Source organism: Pristis pectinata, chromosome 22, assembly GCF_009764475.1.
Source record: "Pristis pectinata isolate sPriPec2 chromosome 22, sPriPec2.1.pri, whole genome shotgun sequence".
Lineage (NCBI taxonomy): Eukaryota > Metazoa > Chordata > Chondrichthyes > Rhinopristiformes > Pristidae > Pristis > Pristis pectinata.
Window position 1 is genome coordinate 383896 of NC_067426.1, and position 27497 is coordinate 411392.

General features: G+C 42.0%; 1 protein-coding gene across 2 annotated transcripts in view; it reads left to right on the top strand.

Moving 5' to 3' along the window:
- The first annotated feature begins 2590 nt into the window (after window positions 1-2590).
- ccdc28b (coiled-coil domain containing 28B) overlaps window positions 2591-27497 on the top strand; it is a 55130-nt gene continuing 30223 nt past the window's right edge. For both annotated transcript variants that reach the window (XM_052036110.1, XM_052036109.1), the window contains exons 1-3: window positions 2591-2869; window positions 11987-12158; window positions 19419-19582. In XM_052036110.1, coding sequence (XP_051892070.1) covers window positions 12007-12158; window positions 19419-19582 — 316 coding nt within the window. In that variant the 5' untranslated portion in view covers window positions 2591-2869; window positions 11987-12006. The remainder of the gene's footprint in view (window positions 2870-11986; window positions 12159-19418; window positions 19583-27497) is intronic.

Genomic DNA, 27497 nt, shown 5'->3' on the forward strand with positions numbered 1-27497 from the left:
GTCAGAGACATTTTCCCAGGGTGACAATGGCTAACACTAGGGGACATAATTTTAAGGTGATTGGAGGAAGGTGTAAGGGGGATGTCAGGGGTAATTTTTTTTTACACAGAGCAGTGGGTGCGTGGAACGCACTGCCATCAGAAGTTGTGGGGGCATATACATTCAGGACATGAAGAGACTCTTAGATAGACAAATGGATGATAAAGAAATGGGGAGCTATGTGGGAGGGAAGGGTTAGATAGATCTTGGAGCAGGATAAAATGTCGGCACAACATTGTGGGCCAAAGGGCCTGTACTAGGTTGTAATGTTCTATAGTTTGTTGTAAGTGAGGAAACTCTGTGGGATACTCCTGGTGTTGTCTCAGCAAGTCCAATATAAGACTTATTTATTTCTCTACTGAAAAACACCTTGTACTAGATGCCAACATGCCATTTGTCTTCCTAATCACTGGCTGCTCGAGCATTGCTGTTTTCAACATTAGCCAATTTCTTGCCATTTAACACGTACTCTGCCTTGTGCACCGAAATGGGTGGATGAATTAGTGCAGTTGTGGACAGTGAAGGAAGTTGTCAGAGGATACAGTTGCACAGTTGCAGATATGGATGGAGGAAACAGATGGAGTTTAATTCAGACAAGTGTGAGGTGTTGCATGTTTGGAGATCAAATGTCAGGGGAAAGTGTACAGTAAATGGCAGGAACCTTAAGAGCATTTATGTACAGAGATACCTTGGTGTCCAAGTCCATAGCTCCCTGAAAGTGGCAACAACGTAGATAGGGTGGTAAAGAAGGTGAACAGCACGCTCGCCTTTGTCAGTTGGGACGTTGTGTATAAGAGTTAGGAAGTCACGTTGCAGCTGTATAAAACTTTGGTCAGATCGTATTCGGAGTATTGTGTGCATTTCTGGTTGCCCCATTACAGGAAGGGTGTGGAGGCTTTGGAGAGGGTGCAGAAGAGGTTCACCAGGACGCTGCCTGGATTAGAGAGTATTAGCTATAAGGAGAGATTGGACAAACTTGAATTGTTTTCTCTGGTGATTTGGAAGCTGGGGGAATAGAAGTATATAAAATTATGAGAAGCACAGCGTCGTCTTCGCAGGGTGGAAATGTCAAACACCAGAAGATGTGTTTAAGGTGAGAGGGGAAAGTTTAAAGGTGATGTGTGGGGCAGGGATGTAAGGGAAATATAGACAAGCTCGTGGATATGGTGGGAACGGGTCACATCCAGGCACAGAACAAAGCCCAGACACGGGCCCTTCGGCCCCACCAGTCCATGCCCACCACGCTGTCCACCCAGACACCATTGTATCTAGGACTCAACACCTCCCTCTGTAACTGGATCCTTGACTTTCTAACAAACAGATGACAATCAGTGAGGATAGGCGGTAATAACTCCAGCACGATTATTCTCAACACTGGTGCCCCACAAGGCTGTGTCCTCAGCCCGCTACTTCCTATACACTCATGACTGTGTGGCCAGATTCTGCTCTAACTGCATCTACAAGTTTGCAGATGACAACACCACAGTGGGCCGAATCTCAAATAACAATGAGTCGGAGTACGGGAAGGAGATAGAGAGCTTAGTGGAATGGTGTCATGACAAACAACCTTTCCCTCAATGTCGATAAAAGAGCCGGTCATTGCCTTCAGGAAAGGGGGCAGTGTACATGCACCTGTCTACATCAATGGCGCTGAGGTCGAGAGGGTTGAGAGCTTCAAGTACCTGGGAGTGAACATCACCAACAGCCTGTCCTGGTCAAATCACGTAGATGCCACGGCCAAAAAAGCTCACCAGTGCCTCTACTTCCTCAGGAGGCTAAAGAAATTCAGCTTGTCCCCTTTGACTCTCACCAACTTTTACTGATCCACCACAGAAAGCATCCTATCTGGATGTATCACGGCTTGGTACGGCAACTGCTCTGCCCAGGACCGCAAGAAACTGCAGAGAGTGTGGACACAGCCCAGCACATCACGGACACCAGTCTCCCCTCCTTGGACTCTGTCTTTACCTCTCGTTGTCTTGATGAAGCAGCCAGCACAATCAAAGACCTCACCCACCTGGGTCATTCTCTCTTCTCTCCTTGTCCATCGGGTAGAAGATACAGGAGCCTGAGGGCACATACCACCAGACTTAAGGACAGCTTCTACCCCGCTGTGATAAGAATATTGATCGGTTCCCTTATACAATGAGATGGACTCTGACCTCACGATCTACCTTGTTGCGACCTTGCACCTTATTGCACTGCACTTTCTCTGTAGCTGTGACACTTTACTCTGTACTGTTACTGTTTTTACCTGTACTACCTCAATGCACTGTGTACTAACTCAGTGTAACTGCACTGTGAAATGAATTGACCTGTACGATCAGTGTGCAAGACAAGTTTTTCACTGGACCTCGGTACCAGTGACGATAATAAACCAACACCAATTACTGTCTCCTTCTCTGAGACTTGACGGTCCATGTCACCTGTGACGTAGTGACGGCGAGGGCGGGACGATCACTCCATTGGTTGTTATCTGTCCTCAGTCGTTGATTGGCAGGCGGTTGCCCCGCCTCTCTGCCAGATACATTGTTACTGGTGTTTCCGGGACTCCGGAAGCTGCGACACGTCCCAGGCGCCAGGTAAAGGTTCGTCTGCTCGGCGAACCCGCCGGAGAGGCAGCGGCGAAGTGAACGGGTTCACGGCCCCGAATTATTGACGAACTGAAGCCAGTGCGGGCGGAGGCCGTTTCCCCTTGAAATCGGCTGCACTTGGTGCCGAGGTCGGGAGATGCTGGAACCAGCCTGCGGGTCGGGCAGCGGCCGCCGAGGCAGAAGCAGAGTTCACGTTGCGCGTCCGGGACCCGTTGTGGAGGCGTGAAAGCGAGAAGGTGGGTGGGGGTCCCCGGTGGGTCGGGTCCCTAAGCGGGGGTCCCGGGGGAGGGGTCCCTGGTGCAGGGAGGTGGGGTTGGGTGGTGGTCCCCGGTGCGGGGAGCGGGGGGGGGGGGGGTGGGTCCCCGGTGCGGGGAGCGGGGGGGGGGGGGGGGGTGGGTCCCCGGTGCGGGGAGCGGGGGGGGGGGGGTGGGTCCCCGGTGCGGGGGGGGGGGGTGGGTCCCCGGTGCGGGGAGCGGGGGGGGGGGGTGGTCCCCGGTGCGGGGGGGGGGGGGGGGGGTGGGTCCCCGGTGCGGGGAGCGGGGGGGGGGGGGGGGTGGGTCCCCGGTGCGGGGAGGTAGGTGGGGTGGGGTGGGGAGGGGCGGGGGGGTTGGTCCGTCCCCAGATCCGGGAGGTTGAGGGGGTTTCGGTCCCCGGTCCGTGCTGTGTGACTGGGTCTGTGATGCTTGGCCCAAAGAATTCCATGCGTTGCATTTCAAGTGCTCGTCTCATATTACTTCCTGTTTTACTCTGTGTGGCCTTTATTAATTGGTTTATTACTGTCACTTGTTTTGCAAGCTATCCATACAGATCAGTTCAAAACGTAAATACATTGGGGTAGTGAATGCAGGATATATTGTTACAGAGAAAGTGCAGTGCAGGCAGACAATAAGGTGCGGTGCTATTGTACACTCGTCATCTTCTGCTATATTGACATCACCCCTTTCTGTGCAGACAGACACAAAGTATTTACTAAGAACCTTATCCATGCTGTCTATTTTTATCCTGTGGTCACCTGCTTGGCCAGAGAGACCCGACTATTTCTTTGCTCTGCTCTTGCTGATTATATATCTACAACATTTCTTTCAGGATTCTTTTTAATCTCATTTGCCAGTATTTTTTCATTTACTCTCTTTGCTTTTCTAATTGGGCTTTTAATTTGAATCTTCTCTGCAATTCTGGGCTTTCTGATGTATTCCACTGTGGGTGTCTCACATAAAGTTACCTGTATTGCTGCACCTCACCCTTTATGTAGCTTGTCATTGGGGGAGGCTCTGGATTTGGCAGTCTTACCCTTTTTTGTTTGTGGATATGTTCATGCTGAACCTCTTGGATAATCTTTTTGAATGCCTCCCACTGCTCTGACTAATTATTTCCAGTCTACTTTTGCAAAATTGCTTTTCAATTTGTGAAATTGGTCTTGCTACAATTTGGAACATTTACTCTTACTTTATCCTTGAACTTTCCCATAACTTAATTGAATATAACTGGATCATGATCATTACAACAAAAATTCTCTCCAGTGGAATTTGGCTTCTGCCCTCTTCCTTTCCGATCCTGATGAAGTTGACTGTTTATTTCCCTCCATAGATGCTGCCTGACCTGCTGAGTTCCTCCATTTTGTATATGTTGTTGAAGGAGAAAAAGTTGCCAGTTTACAAAAGAACTGGGGAATGGGCCTAGTGTGCTGCTTGTACATAAAGTGGCACAGACTCTGAGCTCAGTGGCTGCCTGTACAGCAACAATTCTATAACACAGGAGCATAAACCTCTTTACTACACTGGTCATAGGAGCACAGAGCCAATTAACAGGTCAAAGGCACAATTTTCTCTCCAGACCTGATACAAACAGCAAACAATGCCACAGGAAATATGCTGTTGTATAATTTTCTGTGGTATAGTAAGTATATACAAGTAGAACGAGCTCTGAGGTTTATTTCTAAAAATATTTTCAATAAGCCTCTTAATAAATATTTTAAAAGGTTCAGTAATGCCTGTTTAAATTCATTTAATTTAATTGTCTTCATACTCCCTTCAATACTCTAGTCTTTTGCCCTCACCTCCTGAGAGTGATGCAACCCAACTGGCCCATGCTAAGTCAGTAGATTTCATCTAGGTCTGTAATGGGACTGCAGAGAAGACATTGGCTGAGTTGAACTACTGATCATTGTCTTGTGATCTTCATCTCACAGAAAGTGCACATGAAGATAGATCATATTATATTGGACTGTTTGAATGATCCACCATTGATGCACACATCACATGTTGAGACACAAATACCTCTTGTATCGGGTACCTGCAGGGTTGTCAAAGGATGGTTGTAGATGTAGAGAAGAGGTGGCAAAATGGAAAGAAAAGCATTGTTGATGGTCCGGCAGCATCTGTGGAAAGAGAAACAGTTCAAGTTTCAGGTCCAGTACCCTTTGTCAGTACCATGGTGGGGGGGGGGGGGGGGGTGAGGGGGTGGGGGAGAAGGGGGGGGAGAAGAGAAAAATTGGTTTTAAGTTTCAATGCAGAAAGTAGTTTCTATTGTCATCAACACATTACACAGACAAAGGAGCATAATGTGCTTGTAACTAGCCCCCAACTCCCCACCATTAACCCATTTGGTCTCACCCTATCTGAGATATTCCCTTTACCCATTGCTCTCCCACCACCTCTATGATTGAAAAGAAACTGTCCTTCTATATCCTTCACTGTTTTACAGTCCGAATTACTGGCTTGAGTACCATATTTGAAGTCCTAACTACTACTGTCTTGTTATTTTTATACCTCTCAAATTTGCCTACATATCTGCGTCTCTATGGTTTTTATCAACAAAATGAAAGTTTGCTTTAAAAATTCTTTTACTTGTGGATCTTGTGAATAATTGTTTTGATTGATTCAGGGGTTAGTTGAAACTGTCTTTTAATGGTTACAGTCGTGAGGATCATTGATCAGCAAGATAGAACATAGAACAATACAGCACAGTACAAGATGTAATTTGATTGTGTCCAGCTCAGTCCATTCAGCACAGACCAATAATCAAGTTTTCTGATCTGTGTGGTGTGGTATTCCAGTCTTTCTTGCCTTTACTCGCTGGAGGTTTATCCTTCTGTTTTATAGAATTGTTGCTGTACAAATAGCTGTTGAACTCAGAGTCTGTGCCACTTCATGTTCAAGCCCATCCCCCCAGTTCTTTACCTGTAACCTTGCAACTTTTTCTCCATCAAGTATCTACCTGTATAATAACTAAGACCAAGTGCTTTTGAGACCAGGCTTGCACTTGAGTCACTTTGTAATACTAGCTGATGAACTGGGGAAAGACTTTCTTTTTGTGCATAATTTACAAAGCATATGACAATAGTTTTATAGCAATAAAATAGAACATGTTGAATGGACTCAGCAGGTCGGGCAGCATCTGTGGAAGGAAGACCCTTTGTTAGAACTTGAAAAAGAGAGAAAACAAGTTAGTTTTGAGATGCAGAGGACAAGAGTATCTCTGATAGGGGGAGGCCACTGTTGATGTGATCCACTGTTTACAGAGCTGTCTGGCTGACAGATTAATAGAGCAATTGGAGAGTGGGAAAACAAAACTAATTCCATTTGCCTACATTAGGCCCATATTGCTCTACTTTCCTGTCCAGGTATCTTTCCAAATGGTTTTAAATATAGTAATAGTATCCACCTCCACCACCTCGTAGAACATAGAACAATACAGCACAGTATGGGCCCTTTGGCCCACAATGTTGTGCTGACCTATATAAACCTACTCCACAATAAATCTAACCCTTCCCTCCTACACAGCCCATAACCCTCCATTTTTCTTACATCCATGTGCCTATCTAAGAGTCTTTTATATGTCCCTATTGTATCAGCCTCCACCACCAACCCCGGCAGTGCGTCCCAGGCACCCACCATTCTCTACCTCTGACATCTCCCCTAAACATTCCTCCTCTGACCTTAAACTGATGTCCTCTGGTATTGGCCATTGCTGCCCTGGGAAAATGGTGCTGATTGTCCACTCTATCTATGCGTCTCATAATCTTGTACACCTCTATCAAGTTACCTCTCATTCTCCATCACTCCAAAGGGAAAAGACCTAGCTCACTCAACCTTTCCTCATAAGAAATGTTCTCTAATCAAGGCAGCATCCTGGTAAATCTCTGCACCCTCTCTAAAAGCTTCCACATCCTTCCTATAATGAGGTGACCAGAACTGAACACAATACTCCAAGTGTGGTCTAACCAGAGTTTTATGGAGCTGCAATGTTACCTCGCGGCTCTTGAGCTCAGTTCTTTGACTGATGAAGGCCAGCACACCATACACATTCTTAACCACCTTACCAACTTGTGCAGCAACTTGAAGGGATCTTTGGTCTTGGTCCCCAAGATCCTTCTGTTCCTCCACACTGCTAAGAATCCTGCCATTAACCATGTACTCTGCCTTCAAGTTCGTTCTTCCAAAGTGTATCACTTCACACTTTTCTGGTTTGAAATCCATCTGCCACTTCTCCACCCAACTCTGCATCCTGTCTATATCCTGTTGTAACCTATGACAACCTTCTACACTATCCACAACACCTCCAACCTCTGTGTTATCTGCAAACTTACTAACCCATCCCTCTACTTCCTCATCCAAGTCATTTATAAAAAAAAATCACAAAAAGCAGGGGTCCCTGAACAGATCCCTTTGGAACATCACCAGTCACTGACCTCCAGGCTGAATACACTCCATCTACAACCACCCTCTGCCTTTTGTGGGCAAGCAAATTCTGAATTCACACAGCCAAGTTGCCATGGATCCCATGTCTCAAGACTTTCTGGATGAGCCTACCATAGGGAACCTTGTCAAACGCTTTACTAAAGTCCATATACACCACATCCACTGCTCTACCTTCATCAATTTGATTTGTCACTGCCTTGAAAAACTCAGTTCAGCTCGGGATGCATGACCTGCCCCTCACAAAGCCATGCTGACTATCCCTAATAAGACTGTGCTTCTCCATATGCTCCTAAATCCTGCCCCTAAGAATCCACTCCAATAATTTTCTCACCACTGACGTAAGACTCACTAGTCTATAATTCCCAGAATTATCCCTGTTACCTTTCTTGAACAGTGGAAGAACATTAGCCATCTTCCAATCCTCTGGTACCACTCCTGCGTCCAGGGAGGATGCAAAGATCATTGTTAATGCCCCAGCAATCTCTTCCCTCACTTCCCGTAGCAACCTGGGGTAGATCCTGTCCGGTCCCGGGGACTTGTCTATCCTAATGTTTTTCAGAAGCTCTGACACTGCCTCTTTCTTAAACTCAACATGCTCCAGCACATTAGCCTGTTCTGTGCTGACCTCACATTCATCAAAGTCCCTCTCCATAGTGAACAATGAAGCAAAGTATTCATTAAGGTCCTGCCCTGCCTCCAGGCACACGTTTCCCCCTTATCCCTGAGCAGTCCTACCCTCACCCTAGTCATTCTCCTGTTCTTCACATGTAGGATGCCTTGTGGTTTTCCTTAATTCTGCTCGCCAAGGCCTTCTCATGTCCCTTTCTAGCTCTAAGTCCCTTCTTAAGCTCCTTTCTGCCTAATTTATAAGCTCGCAAAAGCCCTGTCTGATTTTTGCTTCCTAAACCTTAAGTATGCTTCCTTCTTTCTCCTGAATAAACCTTCCACCTCTCTTGTCAACCATGGTTCCTTCACCTGACCTTCATTTCCCTGTCTCAGTGGGACAAACCTAACCAGAACCCCATGCAAGTGGTTCCTAAACAGCCTCCACATTTCTGCTGTGCATTTCTCTGAGAACATCTGTTTCCAACTTACTGTCCCAAGTTCCTGCCTAATAACATAATAATTAGCCCTCCCCCAGTTTAAAAACTTTCCCATATTGTCTGCTCCTCTCCTTGTCCATGGCGATGCTAAAGGTCAGGGAGTTGTGGTCACTATCCCCGAAATGCTCACCCACTGAGAAGTCTGTCACCTGACCAGGTTCATTGACTTGTACTAGATTCAGTATGGCCTCTCCTCTGGTCGGCCTGTCCACATACTGTGTCAGGTGAATCAATATTAGGGAAGTTGAAGTTACCCATGACAACAACCCTGTTAATTTTGCATGTTTCCAAAATCTGCCGACTTATCTGACTCTTAGTGTCCCAGTGGCTATTGGGGGGCCTATAGAATACTCCCAATAGAGTGATCGCTCCCTTCCTGTTTCTGACTTCCACCCACACAGACTGAATAGGTGATCCTTTGGTGATGTCCTCCCTTTCTGTAACTGTGATACTATCCCTCATTAGCAATGCCACTCCTCCACCTCTTTTACCTCCCTCCCTATCCCTTTTGAAACATCTAAACCCCAGAACATCAAGCAGCCAATCCTGCCCTTGTGACAGCCAAGTCTCTGTAATGGCCACAACATCGTAATTCCATGTACTGATCTGTGCTCTAAGTTCATCACCTTTATTAACACTTCTTGCATTAAAGTAAACTCATTTCAATCCATCCAACTGACTACATTTATGCCCTGTCCACTGTCTATCCTTCTCCACAGTCTCTCTGCACATTGCATCTACTTTTACACCAACTGCTCTGTCATCTGACCTGAAATTCTGGTTCCCATCCCCCTGCTGATCTAGTTTAAACCCTCCACCTGAACAGCTCTAGCAAACTTGCCCGCGAGGACATTGGTCCCTCTCGAGTTCAGGGATGACCCGTCCCTTTTGTACAGGTCATACTTTCCCCAGAAGAGATCCCAGTGATCCACAACCTCCTCTGGGAGCTTGTTACTAGATATTCACCACCCTCTTTGTAGGGGAAAGCTTGCCCCTCTAATGTCCTATAAACTTTTCTCCTCTCACTTTAAACCTGCACCCTCTCGTTCTAGACTCTCCTGCCCTGGGGAAAAAGGCTCTGACTATCTTTCCTATCGATGCCCCTCATAATTTTATAAACCTCTAAGGCCACCCCTCCGCCTCTTGCATCCCAGTGAGAACAAACCCAGCCTATCCAATCTCTCCTTATAACCAGGTTCCAGGCAATGTCCTGGTGAATCTCTTCTGTACTCTCGAGTTATACCACATCCTTCCTGTGGTGTGGCAACCAGAAATATACACAATAGTCTGTGCAATGTTTTGCACAACTGTTAAATAATGTCCCAACTCTTATACTCAGTGCCTCGGCCCATGAAGGCAAACATAACAAATACCTTCTTCACTATCCACCTGTGTTGCCACTTTCAGTGAGTGTGTTAAAACAGAACTCTGGTTTTTGGGTTCCTTTCGAACAACAGGGTCAGTAATGAAAGACACGACAATTTCACAGAAAGTTCAAGTAACTTTATTTAGCACAAAGGAAACTACAGCTCTAATTTGAGGTCTAAAACACAGCTGCAAATCTAATCTAAGCTAAAAGAACAAGACCAAAAACCCAAACTCTTTCACTTAATTCTTCCCTGGTAAAATCGAGCTCAAATTGCATACAATTCACGGTAATACTGAGCAACGTTGCGTTGTCTGCCACTTGGTCTGTCGCCGAAGGGGAGTCCCGGGATGCTTCAGCAAGACGTGAAGGGGCTTGATGATGGTGAGAAGCTCTGAAGAACTCTTCTGCGGGTGCGCATCTGTACAGTCGAGGAGGGTTTTGTGCCTCGCTTGGTCCTGGCATAACAAAGGACTTCATGCCTTTTGCTAAGCCTTCCTGTTGTTTTCGAGAGTCTCGTCAGTCATCAGCACAGAAAAATCCATTGTTAATGCAGACCGAAACAGATTAAAATTCCGACCTTCTGGAGAATGAATGGCTCCATGGATGTACAACCGAGACGGTTTCATGACAAAGTCAATCAAGGCCCCAGGATCCTGTCTAATGGGGCAAGTTAACCCTCCCCGTTGTCTCACTTGGCTGAAGTACACCATGGTTGTTTTGCACAGCTGCCTGTTTAAATGTTCCGGATTAGTGCTTGGGAGCTGCCTTCCACATTCAGTTCTGCTGTTTCACACAGTTCCAATAACTCCTGGGGAGAAACAAATATTCCTAACAAAGAAAGATGTTTCTCTTTAGTTACACCCAGCTATTTCTTAGCTATTGCAACAGGGAAATCATTAATCGTGTTTCATCTTACCACAGCGAGCTATGGACTTACAGCTCATGGTCTCTCCATATACCAAAGGTCCCTACCATTCACTCTGTCTGTCCTACCAGAATTTATTTTTCCAAAGTATATTACTTTGTGTTGTCAGGATTAAATTCCATCCTTCACCACTCTGCTCAACTATCCAGCGGAGTTATGTCCCGTGGTTCCCTTTTAAAAGAACTGACCAGATTCTGCTCTAACTGCACCTACAAGTTTGCAGATGACACCACCGTAGTGGGCCGTATCTCAAATAACGATGAGAAAGAGATAGAGAGCTGAGTAACATGGTGTCATGACAACAACCCTTCCCTCAATGTCAGCAAAACAAATCAACTGGTCATTGACTTCAGGAAGGGGGCGGTCCACACGCTCCAGTTTACATCAACAGTGCTGAGGTGGAGGTGGTTCCTAGGAGTGAACATCACCAATAGCCTGTCCTAGTCCAATCACGTAGATGCCATGGCCAAGAAAGCTCACCAGTGCCTCTGCTTTCTCAGGAGGCTAAAGAAATTTGGCATGTTCCCCTTGAAACTCCTATCTGGATGCATCACGGCTTGGTATGGCAGCTGCTCTGCCTGAGACCGCAAGAAATGCAGAGAGTTGTGGACGCAGCTCAGCACATCATGACAACCAGCCTCCCCTCCCTGGACTCCGTCTACACTTCTCGCTGCCTTGGTGAAGCAGCCAATGTAATCAAAGACCCCACCCAGCCCCAACATTTTCCCTTCTCCCCCCTCCCATCAAGCAGAAGATACTAAGCTTGAAAGCACATACCACCAGGCTCAAGGACAGCTTCTATCCTGCTGTTATAAGACTATTGAACGGTTCCCTAGTACGATAAGATGGACTCTTGATCTCACGATCCACCTTGTTATGGCCTTGCACCTTGTATGGCTGCACTGCACTTTCTCTGTAACTGTAACACTTTATTTGGCATTCTGTCATAGTTTTTACCCTGTACTACCTCAATACACTGTGTAATGAATTGATCTGTATGGATGGCATGCAAAACAAAGTTCATGTACCTGTGGCCATAATAAACCAATTGACTACTGATGGGAACGAAGAAGGTATGTTTACACTTCAGTTAATTGCTTGCAGCTGGGTTTAGTTCTGTTGGCAGATCTTTAAATACATAAATAATGAAACATTTGTGGAATGTATTAAAACATTTCAAAACTGATCTCGGCGTTGATGGAATAAAACTTTAAAATGATGAATTTGTTGATCTGGTTTATTTTGATCTACCATAGTGCAAAGGTGAAACATCAGAATGGAAGAAAAAATAAAGAAACCAAGCCCAAAGGTGACTTTGTACCAGCACTCCCACCCTGGGACGTCTCCGGTGCCAGCCCACAAGAGCGCAGCATTCTCCGCAGCTTTACCTCCCCCTTCTTCACCGAAACTAAAATCAAAATTGAAAAGGTTGGTGCTGAGTTAAATAGAGGAAATTCTAAACATCATTTGATTTCCACTGTAAACTGTATTTTCTTGAGCAATCTGTTTTACCCAACTTCACATACATGTCTTTTACTTGATAATCTATCACCATGCTTGACACTTCAATATATTCACAATTAAACTTGGCAAAACAGAACTACACATGAGCCATGCACAAATTGGCTTTGGGTCAAATAGATCAAAGTTGAATATGCCTCAAAGATTGGGAGAAAGGGTTTTGATTCATGGGGACTGACACCAGTACTGAGGAAAGAGGGTGCTGATCGATTGGGACAAGCTTTTGCTGAACCAAACTGAGACGAGTGTCTTAATAAATTGAATAATGAGTATTGTAAATAAGGCTTAAAAGTAAATAGTGGGAAAGGGCTCAGCCGAAGCGAACTTTAGAAATGTAACAAGGAGGTGGTGCGATGGGTAATGATAAGCAGAGTGACAGAAAGTACAATCCACAAGAATGTAGCACCAAACACAGTCCAAGTCAAGAAAATGGGAACAAGTTAAAACTAAAGGCACTTTATTTAAATGCATGAAGCACCAGTAACAAGACAGATGAAGTGGTAACACAAATAGAGAGATATGTGATTGATGTAATAGGCATTCGAGGCCCAGGTTGTGAGGAGGCCAGAATGAGGAACTGAATATTCCGTGGTACTTCACATTTCAGAAAAATAGGCATGTTGGAAAAGTGTTGTTGCTAGGAGTGTGAGGAGCTCTGATTATAAAGGATTACATTAAAACTATTGAGAGAAGGTCTTGGCTCAGGTGATCAGCAAGTTCTGGGTGGAGATCAGAAATAACGAGGCATAAAACTCTCGTGGGAATAGTATTGGTTCTGTTGGACAGATTATCACTTGAGGAAATAATGTGGGCTTGTAACAGAGCTAAAATAATTATGGGGACTTCAATCTTAATTTAGACTGGACTAATCAAATTGGCAGTTTAGTCTTGAGGATAAGCTCACAGAATGCTTGTGTAACAGTTTCCTGGACCAAATGTATCAGAGAACGGTCTGTTTCAGATCTGGCCACGTGTAATGAGACAGGATTAATTAATAATCTTGCAATAAAGGATTTTTGGTGGAAAGGTGATCATACTAGAATTTAACTTTCTTTGTTAAATGGAAATTACGCATTATTCTGCCATTGTCATTAAACCTAAATCTGGAATTCCCTCCCCAACAGTATTCTGAGACTCCCTTCATAACAAGCAGAGCTCAAGAAGGGGTTCACCACCAACTTCTCAACGGAGAGTAGGATAGGTAATATATGCAATCCTTGCCAGCAATCCCCACATCCTGAACATTAATAGAGAAAAATTCATCAAATGATTAGAAAAAAATTGGCGGAGTAGTCGATGGTGAAGAAGGATGTGAAAGGACTCAGAAGGACATAGATCAGTTGGGCAGTGGTGGCTTGTGGAATTTAATCCAGACGAGTGTGGGGTAATGCATTTTCAGATGTCAAATACTAACAGAGAATGTACAGTAAATGGAAAGGACTTTGCTGATGTATAATGGGACCTTGGGTTGCAAGTTCATAGCTCCCTTAAAAATGGTGACACAGATGGATAGGGTAGTGAAGAAGGGATTTAGTATGCTTGCCTTCATGGGCTGAGGCACTGAGTATAAGAGTTGGGATATCATGTTGCAGTTGTACAAAATATTGGTCAGGTCACTCTTGTAGTATTATGTACAGTTCTGGTCACCACACTACAGGAAAGATGTGCTAGCAATAGAGTGCAGAAGAGATTCACCAGGATGTTGACTAGAATGGAGGGCTGTGGTTATAGGGACAGGCAGTACCACTCTTAGTGTAATTAAAAGAACAACTTGCTTCTCAAATCTCCTTTAAGCTCTCGCTCCTCTCACCTTAAATTTATGCCATCTAATATTTGACATTTCCACCCTGGGAAAAAGACTGACTATCTACACTTTCTGTGCCTCTCATTATTCAGTTGTGATGTTGGCAGTTTTTTTGTCCTCTTGTTTTTAAGCACACCTTGATCTATTTGCAACACATCACATTTGTTTGTCACCCTCTCCTTGCCTCATTAGCAGCCCATCCTGCAGGTACACTGGCCCCACCCTAACACATATTTCCTGTCCTATCTATCCCTTCCAACTTTTTGCAACTTAAAACTAATTTTTCTCTCTCTTTCCCAGTTCTGATGGAGTCTCTGAACTAAAATGTCTTTTTTTCTTCTTTCCACAGATGCTGTCTGACCTGCTGAGTGTTTGCAGAATTTTCTGCTATTGTTCCTAAACGTGTGGCTGAGGTAGTGCATGAGTGTTGGGGGGAGGCTGCTGTGGAGGTTAGGGTTAGGTTTGGATAAGGTGCCACGTAGAAGTTAATGCTCAAGAAAAGGGCTCATGGAGCTGAGGTTACTAGAAAATAAAAGCAGGGGTGAATGGATTATTTTTGGAGGACTATAAATGATTGGTGCTTCAGCTATGTACAATACATATGGTGATAGCAAATGAGGGAAACAAGTACGTTTTAGGTAAATTTGCTGACAATTCAAGTTGGATAGGAAATTATATTGTGAGGAAGGCCCAGTGTCTGTAAAGAGATGTCAACAGGTTAAGTGAATGAACAAAAACATTGGAATGTAAGCCTTTTCTACATGGTGGGAAGAATATATATAAAAGCAAAATAATATTTAAATGGTAAGAGCCTATTAAATGTTGATGTTCAGAGAGATCTGGATGTATGTACAACAAGAACACATCATTAATATGCAAACTACAAAAGCAAATGGAATGGTGGGAAGGGGGGTGGACTACAAGAACATATAAATCTTACTACAGCTGCAGTGGTCTTAATGAGGGTACACCTGGAGTGCAACATACAATTTTGGTCTCCTTATTTAAGGAAGGATATACATGCCTTGGAAGAGTTAAAATTAAGGTTCACTGGATTGATTCCTGGGCTGAGGAGCTGTGCAGTTAGGTCTACACTTTGGAATTTAAAAAGATAAAATGTGATCTCTTTGAAACGTGTAAAATTCTGATGGTGTTTTCTTGGATAGATGTTGAGAAGAATGTCTTAGAAATCTAGACATTGGCGACATAGTCTCAAAATAAGGGATTAATGAATTTAGACTGAGGCTCCAGGAGAACAATCCCAGCTGCTCCTTTTGATCATTGCTGAAATGCCTCATCCCCAGAACCATACCAGTAAATCTTTTCTGCATCCCATCTTGACTTTAACATCCTTCCTTAAGAACATGGCCAGAATTGCCATTTCTCTAGTTGTGGCCTAAGCAGAGTTTTGAATAAATTCAACATAAACTCCCTGTTTTTTACCCCCTGATTTTATTTATGAATCTTGGGGTTCATTGACTTCACAAGTCACTCTCTCAAGGTGGCCACTTTCAAAGATTTATTTATGTCTGCACTGAGGTCCGTCTGTTCCAGCACACCTTGAAGTGCTGTGTCTCTTTATTCTTTATGTCAGTGCATCACTTCACACTTTTCCATGTTAAATTTCATCTGCCATGGTCTGTCCAATCAGTATATGTCATCTTGCAGTTGCTTGCACTTTTTATTATGCAGACCTTCATTTCTGGGGGTGATTTGCTTTTACTCCAATTCTGTGGGATCTGAGTTGACTGCAGAAGGATATTCAGACTCTCCCACAGGTGGGACAGATGGTGTTTGCTGGAGTGGTGGGAGTAACTTGGGATGTTATTTGGTCCTTCTCTTTGTGCTTAGGCTCTACTTCTGCCATTGAGTTTTAAGATACTCAGTGTCTTCCCAAATGCTTCTACTTCAGCTGAAGAAGATTTGGATCTGTCTGGGAGGATGTTGCATTTTTTTCCAATGAGAATGTACTTAAAGTGTTTCCTCTGTCCTTCTTAGAAATCCTTTCCCATAGTGATGCTTGGAATGCTTTATTGGGAATCTGGTGTTAGGTATGCAGATGACGTGGCTGGCTTAATGGAATTAATTGAGGGTGACTAGAGCTTTTATGCTGTGACATTGGCCTAAGAAATGGACAATTTTAGATGGTGGTATTTTTCTGTTGCTTTGAGGTACCTCCTGTAGGTTGTCTATGATACTAATGTGTATAGGAGGGTGATAATAGTTGGTATTGGGCTTGAGGTCTTGATCTTTGAACACCCTTGAGTTGGTGGAATGCCATGCTGGTGCATTGGAGGTGGTGGTGAATTTTGTTGTGTTGCTTTTGGTGAGAGATGGCTCCCAAGACATGTTTTCCAGGCTCGCCATGGATCTTCGTTGTTGGGGGTTAGTAAAGGACATTCATCTTCCAGGTGTTAAGTATGTTTGAATGAATAAATCAATAATGACTTTGAAATGGGTTTCCAATCTGCGTGTATGCAAAGGGAATTTGTTGGCTGAGATTGGGATTATCTTGGTTCTGGATTGGAGCTGATGGAGCTTGAGTAGTTCTCTCCTAATGAAATCCTAGCTTGAGGACATAAGGTGTGATATTGTTGTGAAGAAGATTGTTTCACCTGCCTAACCAATGATACAGCTTTGCATGCTGGATAATGATGATAAAAGTTGGCACTGCTTCTTGCTTCTTCTAAGAGCCTGGACATAGTTTATATGGGCCTGATGATTTATCCACTTATAAAGATGCTGGCACCTTCTTAGGCCCATATTCTCTAGAGTTCAGGAGAATGATAGGAAATCTCTTTGAAACTTACAAACTTCTTACAAGGCTGACTAAATTGCAGAGTCTTGCACCCGGGGCCACAGTCTCAGAATAGGGGGTAGACCATTAAGGACTGAGATAAAGAGTAATTTCTTCACTTAATTTACCACCTTTGTGTGAACACATTTCCCCTCATCTCTGTCTTGAATGACAGTTCCTTACCTTGAGACTCTGGTCATCAGTGTCAGCTCCACAATAATACAGTCATACAGCACAGGAACAGGCTCTCTGGCCTAACTGCTCCATGCCGATCAAGATGCCTCATCTAAGCTAGTCCCATTTTCCCGCATTTGGCCCACTTTTCTCTTAACCTTTCCTATCCATGTACCTCTGAGTATCTTTTAAATATCGTTAATGTACCTGCCTCAACCACTTCCCCTGGCAGCTCATTTCATATACGGACCACCCTCTGGTTGAAAAAGTTGCCCCTTAGGTCACTTTTAAATCTCTCCCCTTAAACCTATGCCCTCGAGTTATTGATTCCCCAACCCTGGGAAAAAGACTGTGCGTTCACCCTATCTATGCCCCTCATAACTTTATACACCTCAATTCTCTCTCATTCTCCTTAGCTCCAATGGCAGGCACGGAAGTGTAGTGGTTAGTGTACCGCTATTACAGTGCCAGCGACCCGGGTTCAATTCTGGCCACTGTCTTTAAGGAGTTTGTACGTTCTCCCCATGTCTGCGTGGATTTCCTCCGGGTGCTCCAGTTTCCTCCTACATTCCAAAGAAGTAGAGGTTAGGAAGTTGTGGGCATGCTATCTTGGCATTGGAAGCATGGCAACACTTGCAGGCTGCCCCCAGTACACTCTACGCAAAAGATGTATTTCACTGTGTGTTTTGATGTTCATGTGACTAAGAAAGATACCTTATCTTATAAAGTCCCAGCCTGCTCAACGACTCTCTATAACTCAGTCCCTCGAGTCCTGGCAAAATCCTTGTAAATCCTTTGCACTCTTTCCAACTTATTGCATCTTTCCTATAGCAGGGTGACCAAAATTGAACACACTATTCCAAATGTGGCCTTACCAACATCTACAACTGCAACGTAATATCCCAACTTCTATACTCAGTGCCATGACTGATGAAGGCCAGCGTGCCAAAAGCCGCCTTCACCACCCTGTCTACCTGTGACAAGTACCTTGTAAAGCCTCTTAAGAATTATGTAAATTTCAATGAGATCAGTTCTCATTCTTCTAAACTCTAGACCATACAGGCTAGTCTACTTAATTGCTGCACAAACACCATTTCAAGAACTAACCTGGTGAACCTTCACCACACTTCCTCTATTGCAAATATGTCTTATTGTTCTCTGGTCCAGAGGTGAAAGAAAGCCAGAATAGGCTGATATTGGCATACCTGTCAGTAAGTGGTTTGTAAAGTAATACAAATGGGTAATTCGGCATTGTTATTAGAAACTTAAGTTAGTTTCATCCCTTCATTGGTCCCAGTTCTGTTAGGGACCAACCATTCATGTTGAACAGGTCTTACCTGCTTCAAGAACCTGAAGCCCTCCATCCTGCAAATTGTCTCTAAATGGACACTAGTCTGCTTGATGTCCTGTTTCTTTTCCCACTAGTACGTAGTGCAGGGACTAAATCCGAAACTTCACCTCTCGTTCCTGAAAATATAAATGTAGGATATTGTCTGCTCTCCTGTCACTCACCCCCCCCCCCCCCCCCCTTGCCCTCTCAGAATGTTCTGCACTCTCTCGCTGACATCTTTCATCCTGGCAATTGAAACTTGTGTTGAAGATATGGAAAGATCTGTCCTTCATCTTGACAGTATTTTGAAGCCTTTAGAATCAGGGAAAATATAAGACGTAGAAGAAGGCCATTTGATCTATCGTGTCCATGCCAAGTGAAACGTTCCTCCTCACTGTCAACCACTTGGCCAATTTTTGGATCATTTGCAAACTTATTTATAATGCCCCCAAATTCAGTCCTTAACCATAGTATACATATGTTACAAACATTTAGAGTCCTGTCCCACTGGTAACATCCTTACAGTCATAAAATGCCATCAGCAATTATCCATTGCTTCCCATCAGCCAGTTTTGGATTTGATCTGCCACTCTCTGGATCCTATGTATTTTTTTTGACAGCCAAACGTTGAATCTTGTCAAAAGACTAGCTAAAATCCATGTAGACAACAACAGACTGGCGTCATTGATCATCCTTGTTACCTCTTCAAGGTTCAACCAAGTTCAGGCATTTGACAAGGTCTCTTATGGGAGCCTTATCCAGAAGATTAAGACACATGGGATCCACAGTGAATTGGCCATTTGGATTCAGAATTGGCTTGACCATAGAAGACAGAGTAGTGGTCGATGGGATTCATTCTGGCTGGAGGTCTGTGACTAGTGGTGTTCTGTACTGGGACCCCTGCTGTTTGTGATATATATTATGGTGTATATTGTATATACTGTATACATTTTGCCTAGTGTTAAGGAAGTATATGCCATTTATTAAAAAAGTGGCAGTTTATTTATGTGAAACAGTTGACTTTGTTTTTTTAAATCTACAATTATTTGGACATTTAAACAGGGCAAACAAAGGTAAAGTAAAACCCCCAGAGCCAGCTGAGAAGATGTCAAAGCCTGCATCAGTTCAGCACTCCTTCCTAACGGACGTCTCTGATGTAAGGGAGATGGAATGTGGTTTGTTACATTTGCTGAATGATTTCCACTCCGGGAAACTTCAAGCTTTTGGTAAGTTTGATTGACAAAAATGTGACATATAAAAAAAATTATGAATTTCTGGTTCGTTAGATGCGGAAAGTATATATCAGGTAAAAAAGAAAGCAATTAGGAAGTTAAATCCTATGTTGGTTTTCATTGTAAGGGCATTAGAATATAAGGGTAAACAAATCTTGCTGATATCGTACAGGACTTTGGCAGGATCTCATTTGGAGCACTGTATGCAGTTTTGACTTTCTAATCTAAAGGAATGTATAATTACTTTGGAGTTTATGTAGACTACATTGAATAAATTGATTCCTGCAGTGATGAGATTTGTCCTATGAAAAAAGATGGTGGAAGTTCACGAGAAGGTCGGGAGATAATCTCATTAAGGTCACTAAATGGTTACAGTGGGAGGCCATTTGATCTGTCGAATCCATACGGTCTCTGAGAATAATCTAGCTCGTGGAAATGACCACCACCCCCTGTCTCTTACCACATAGCCGTGAAAATTCTTTCATAACACTGATCTGGCTCCTTTTAGAACACTACAATTGGATCTGGCTCCTTTTAGAACACTACAATTGAATCTGTCAACTACTCTGGTTGTGAACCCCAGAACCCTAACCACATTTAAGAAACTTCCTTATGTTAGCTTTGATTCTTTTGCCAAGCACCTTCATTCAGTGTTCCCTGCTTCTTGAACCCTCTATCAATGTTTCTCACTGTGATATCGATATCCTTCATCATTTTAAATATATTCTACCGCTCCCCTTACAATTTGCTCTGTTCCAAAAAGAACGTCTCTAGCTTCTCCATTCTATCCACATAACTAACGTGAGGTATTCTAAGAGGGAATTGTGGGATCATTAAGCTGGAAAGGGTGTAGAAAAGATTCACAAGGTTGTTGCTGGGACTGGAGGGCTTGAGTTATAAGGAGAGACTGGACAGGCTGGGACTGTTTTCTCTGGAGCAAAGGAGGCTGAGGGGTGACTGTAGAGGTTTATAAAATCATGAGGGGCATCGATAAGGTGAATGGTCACAGTCTTTTTCCCAGGGTTGGGTGTAGAAAGTCAAAACGGTAGGGTAGTGAGAGGAGAAAGATTTAGAAAGGACCTGAAGCAACTTTTTCAGAGGTTGCTGGGTATAGGGAACAAGCTGCAGAGGCGGGTACAATTACAACATTTGAAGGATATTTAGGCAGCTATGTAGATAGGAAATGATTAGAGGCACGTGGGCCAAACGCAGGCAAAAGGGACTAGCTCAGGTAGACAACTTGGTTGGCATGGATGAGTTGGGCCAAGAGGCCTGTTTCCGTGCTCTATAACTCTGTTACTCCATTAATTTTCTATGGTTCTAAAATTTTTCTATCATACTATGGACCTGTCCACTCTCTTAATCCCCTGATTCGTTGTGGTCTTTCAGCTGCTTTTATCCTGGTGCTTAACCTGCTTTTGAAACCCTCTTTAACAGTTAAAATCTCTCAAAAACCTTCATGGCAAAGCTTCTGGGCAACTCCTTATTTTCCCACAAGAGATCAGCACTTATTCTTTTCATACCTCCTGCCCTTTTAAGGTCTCTTACAATAAGGTCTCTCAGATCTGCTTTAAATCTTTCCCCTCTCACCTTAAGTCTTTGCCCTCTATTTTTAGACTCCTCTACCCTAGGGGAAAAGCACCGTGTCTGTCTAGAAGTTTCAGGTGTGACAGGGAGATGCAAAAGAGGAGTTGCTGCACTTGTGATTAGGGAGAACATCAGCAGAATGTAGAAACGATTTTGTGGAGGGATTATCCAATGAGGCCATATCGGTTGAATTTGGGGGACAGAGAAGGGCAATCACTGCTAGGGACATGATCGGCCTCCCAATAGTCAGCAGCAATTAGAGGAACAGATGTGTAAGCAAAACACGGAGAAGCGTAAAAGCAATAGGGGTTTAGCAGTGGGGATTTAACATTCCCAATATTGACCTGGGATACTTGACCTGGGATCAAGTATTGATCAAGTATTGATCAATATTGACCTGGGATACTTGACGTCATAGGAACTGAAACTGGGCAGGTGGTGGAAGTGTCAGTTGGGGAGCACTTTGCAAATAGTGACCATAACTCACTAAGTTTCAAAGTAGTTATAGAAAGGGAGAAGGTTGGTCCTTAAGGTCCTAAATTGGGGGAAGGCTGATTTTGGTAGTGCAAGAGAGACCTGGTGAAATTAGACTGGGAACAGATGCTTGCGAGTAAAATGTCTGCCAAATGGGAATATCTTGAAAGGACGTAGAATATTGCAGCACAGGAACAGGCCCTTCGGTGCACCATGTCTGTGCCCACCATGATGCCAAAGTAAACTAATCCATGTGCCTGCATGTGGTCTATATCCCTCCATTCCCTAATGCCTCTTAAACATTGCTTTTGTATCTGCTCCTCCAGCAGCACATTCCAGGCACCTATGACTCTCTGTATAACAAAAAAAAGACTCAAAAAAAAAAACTTGCCTTGTAAATCTACATTAAACTTTCCCCCTCTTGCCTTAAACCTTTAGTATTTGACATTTCCACCCTGGGAAAAAGACTTTGATTATCTACCCTATCTATGCCTCTCATAATTTTATATACCTATATTGGGTCTCCCCTCAGCCTCTGATGTTCTAGAGAACACTATCCAAGTTTGTCCAAAGAAACAGAGGACTGCAGATGCTGGAATCTAGATGAAAAAGCAACAAGATGCTGGAGGAGCTCAGCAGGCTAGGCAGCATCCACGGAGAAAAATGAATCTTGTGTGAGTGGTAGACAAATTATTGGATAAAATTCTAAGGGATGGGATTTGTGTATAGTTGGATAGTCTGGGACTGATTAGGGATAGTCGGCATGGCTTTGTACGGGGAAATCCTGTCTCATTAATTTGATTGATTTTTTAAAAAATTTCAATAAAGGAGAATGATGAAGGCAGGGTGGTAAATGTTGTCAGTATGGACTTCACTAAGACATTTGACAGCATCCCTCGTGGTAGGCTGATCCAGAAGGTTAAGGCACATGGAATCCAAGATGAGCTGGCTAAGTGGAGCCAATATTTTTCTAATTGGAAGTTTGTGACTAGTCATGCACTACAGGATTGGTGCTAGAACTTCTGCTGCAGTGACATATTTTAATGACTTGAATGTGAATGTAGGAGGTACAATTAAGGAATTCATAGGCACAAAAATTGATTGTGTTGTGGATATTGAGGAAGGTTTCTAAGGCTCCAGCAGGAGGCAGATCAGATGAAAAGTTGGACAGAGTATTGGCTGATGGAATCTAATCCCAACAAGTGAGGTGATGTATTTTGGGAAGTTGCATAAGGGCAATCACTGGAAGGGTGATAAGAACACAGGGGCCCTTGGGTCCAAGTCCATTGTTCCACGAAAGTGACAGTTCAGATTGACGGTGGTGAAGAAGGCATGCTTGCCTATATAGGTCAGAGCACAGAATATAATAGTTGGGATGCCATGTTACAACTTTACAAAACATTTGTTAGGCCACACTTGGAGTTCTGGTTGCTACATTATATGAAGGATGTGGTTGCGCTGGAGAGTGCAGAGATTCACCAGGATGTTGCCTGGATTAGAGGACTTGAGTTATGTGGAGAGAGTGGGTAGGGTGGGTTTGCTTTCCGGAGCAAAGAAGGCTGATGGGTGACCTGATGGAAGGTCAGTGTGCTCTGTTCTATACTGTTATAGGTTCTACGTATATAATATTATGAGAGGGCATAGGTAGGTAGATAGTCAAAATCTTTTTCCCATGGTAGAGTTTTCAAAAACGAAAGCATATATTTAAAGTAAGAGGAAGGAGTTTTAAGAGACACTTAGACACTTAAATAGACAAGGTACAGAAGGATATGGGTCCTAATGTGAACAAAGGGGATTATTTACAGGTTCATCATGGACCTGGGCCAAAGTGCCCATTTCTGTAGCCACAAACAATCTGCTGGAACAACTCTGGGTTGAGCAGCATCTGTGGGAGGAAAGGAATTGTCGAAGTTTCAGATCAAAACCCTGCATCAGGACTCCAGATTCCAGTACCTGCGGGCTCTTGTCTCCATGTCTGTTCCTGTGTTGTCTCACTGAATGTAGAAGCAGAGTAGGATATTTGGCCCCTTGAGTCTGCTCTGCCCTTCAATAAGATCAAGGCTGAACTTCTACCTCGGCACCACTTTCCTGCATTCTTAGATTCCTTAATATCAAAAAATCTCTCAAACTGTTTTGATTCTTAGTGATTGGGTCGAGAAAAGCCCCTTCACCAATATCATTGATATTGATTGTGAAGAGTTGAGCCCTAGCACCAATCCGTGTGGGACCACATTAGTCCCAACCTGAAAATGACCAGTTAAATCCTATTATCTGTTTTATTGTCAGATTTTTTTTCTTTTTTTTTCAATCTTTTTATTAGTTTCCAAATAATGCAGATTAATATATAACATCAATGATTGTACATGTAATACAAAGAGATCAAGAGAACAATCATGGCATAGATAATCATAAAGAATAGTAAAATATAAAAAAAAATCTTTAGATCTCAGGATCTCTTAGTAGATGAATATAATATAAAAGAAAAGAAAAAAAGATTTATTATGTATATAACAGAAAAGAAAAAAAATCCCCAAATCAATAAAGAATTGTAAATAATATAACAAACCAAACTAAAAAGAAAATTTCAAAAAAAAAGAAAAAAAAACTGGACTGAAATTTCTCAATAGAAACAGAGCAATATTATGTCGTCAACTCTGTTCCTCTAAATTGAAAAGTTATTGAAAAGGGATCTGTATCATATGAAAGTATTGAATAAATGGACTCCAAATATCTTCAAATTTAAGTGAAGGATCAACAGTACCACTTCTAATTTTTTCCAAGTTTAAACATGATATAGTTTGAGAGAACCATTGAAAAGTAGTAGGGGGTATTGGATCCTTCCATTTAAGCAAAATGGTTCGTTTGGGCATTAATGTAACAAAGGCAATCATACGGTAAGTGGAAGCAGATAAATGGCCAGACTCTATCCTTGGTAATCCAAAAATTGCAGTGATAGGGTGAGGTTGTAAATCAATATTCAATACAGTTGAGATAATGTTAAAAATGTCTTTGCAATATTTTTCCAAAAGAGGACAGGACCAAAACGTGTGTCAGAGAAGCCACATTCAATTTACATCTGTCACACATAGGATTTATACAGTGATAAAAACAGGCTAGCTTATCTTTTGACATATGGGTCCTGTGAACTACCTTAAACTGTATCAAAGCGTGTCTGGCACACATTGAAGATGTATTAACTAAATGAAGAATTTTCTTCCAAGTCTCTGTAGGTAAAATTGTCTGGAGTTCGCTTTCCCATTCATTCTTCATTTTGTCCAGTGATTCTGGACATTTTCATAATTAAATCATAGATTATTGCTATCAAGCCCTTCTGATAAGGATTAAGACCTAAAATTTTTTCGTAATTTCAGTTTTATATGGTGTCGGAAAAGAGGGTATAGTAGCTTTAAAAAAATTTCTAATCTCGGGAAAAAGAAGTGTGATCTAGAGAAATTGTATTTGTTAGACAATTGTTCAAAAGATGAAAATCAGTTATCAATGAATAAATCATGAAAACATATTATTCCCTTCCTCTTCCATATGGAAAAAGCTGAGTCAACTCTGGATGGTTGAAAGAAAAAATTAGATTGAATGGGACTTGATAAATTAAAATTATTCAATCCAAATAATTTATGAAATTGAAACCATATTCGTATTGTATGTTTAACCATTGGGTTAATCATATGTTTACTTAATTTGGTAAGTGCAAAAGGGAGTGAAGCACCTAAAATAGAAACTAATGAAAATCTGTGTACTGATTGATGCTCAAGGTGTACCCATTTGGGACATTGAATTCCATCTAAATCTTGTATCCAAAAAAATTAAATATCTGATATTAATTGAATATCTGATGATCTAAAGTTAGGCAGGGCCATACCACCATCCTTTTTTAGTTTTTGTAAATATTTCTTACTTAACCTTGGGTTTTTATTCTGCCAAATATATGAAAGAATTTTAGAATCAATAGTGTCAAAAAAAGATTTTGGGACGAAAGTTGGAATCGCTTGAAATAAATATAAAAATTTTGATAAAATATTCATCTTAACTGCATTAATTCGGCCTACCAATGATAAAGACAGTGGGGACCATTTAGTAAATAATTGTTTAACATGGTCAATTAAAGGCAGTAAATTGACTTTAAATAAGTCCTTGTGTTTCTTGGTAATTTTAACACCTAAATACATAAAATAGTTACTAATCTAAAAGGTAATTGCCTGTAAATTGGGGTTTGCATATTTAATGGAAAAGGTTCACTCTTACTAAGATTTAATCAAAAGCCAGAAAAAAACAATAAACTGATCTAGAAGTGATAGTACTGCAGGGATAGATTCCTCTGGATTAGAAATATAAAGTAACAGGTCATCTGCGTAAAGGGATATCTTATGAATCTTCTGTCTGCGAGTAATACCACATGTTTGAAGAATCCCGGAGTGCAATAGCCAAAGGTTCCAAAGCAATATCAAATAATAAAGGACTTAAAGGGCAACCTTGTCTAGTACCTCAAAAGCCTGAACAAAGGGGATCTTTGATTATTAGTAAGTATTGAAGCCATAGGTGTATAATAAATCAGTTTGATCGCAGATATAAATTTAGGGCTAAAGTTAAATTTTTGAAATGTAATGAATAGATATTCCCATTCGACTCTGTCAAACGCCTTTTCAGCATCTAGTGAGACGACACATTCTGGAAATTGGGATGAAGTAGTATATATAATATTCATTAATTTCCTAATATTAAAATGTAAATAACGATTCTGAATAAATCCTTTCTGGTCTTCAGAGATAATTTGTGGAAGAACCTTTTCCAATCTAAAGGCCAATATTTTGGAAAATATTTTTGAATCTTTATTTAATAAAGAAATAGATCTATAAGATGCACATTCAGTGGGATCTTTATCCTTTTTAAGAATTAAAGAAATAGTTGCTTCATAGAAGGACTGTGGTAGTTTACCCACTGATAAGGCATCTTTAAAAATTTTTGCTTACCAGGGAACAAGAATATCAGAAAAGGATTTTAAAAAATTCGACTGTATATCCGTCAGGGCTGGGTGTTTTACCCAAGTTCATTGAAAATATTACTTTCTTTATTTCTTCCTCTGAAGTGGGTGTGTCTAATATAGAACGTTCATTTAAAGATAATTGGGGAATCTTCAAATCTCTTAGAAATTCATGCATTGATGTAGTCCTCGGGATTCTGATTGATATAAAGAAGAATAAAATTCTTGAAAGGATTTATTAATTTGAACATGATCTATCGTGTAGGTACCATATGGTTTATGAATTTTATTAATCTGACATTGAGTTAAAGTAGCTTTAAATTGGTTGGCTAATAATGTACCAGATTTGTCACCATGTATAAAAAATTGACTTCTGGTTTTAAGTAGTAGATTTTCAATTGAAGATGTTAATAATAAACTATGTTGTAATTGGAGTTCTGTTCTCTTTTTATAAGCTCCAGATTAGGAGTATCAGAATATTTTTTATCAATTTTAATCATATCAGCTAATATACATATTTCATTATTAGTTCGTTTTTTCAATCCAGCAGAATATGAAATAATTTGACCATGGATATATGCTTTAAAAGTATCCCATATTATCCGACTGGAGATTTCTTCAGTAAAATTAGTTAAAAAGAAAAATCAAATCTGTTCTTTAATAAACTGGACAAAATCTAAGTCTTGTAATAGAGAAGGGTTAAATTGCCATTGTCTGACACCAAAGGATACATCTGCTAATTTAATTGATAATTTCAATGTGCATGATCAGAAATGGCAATTGCATCGTATTTACAGTCCATGATAAGTGGAGCTAGTCTAGCATCAATTAAAAAAAAAATCAATCCTGGAG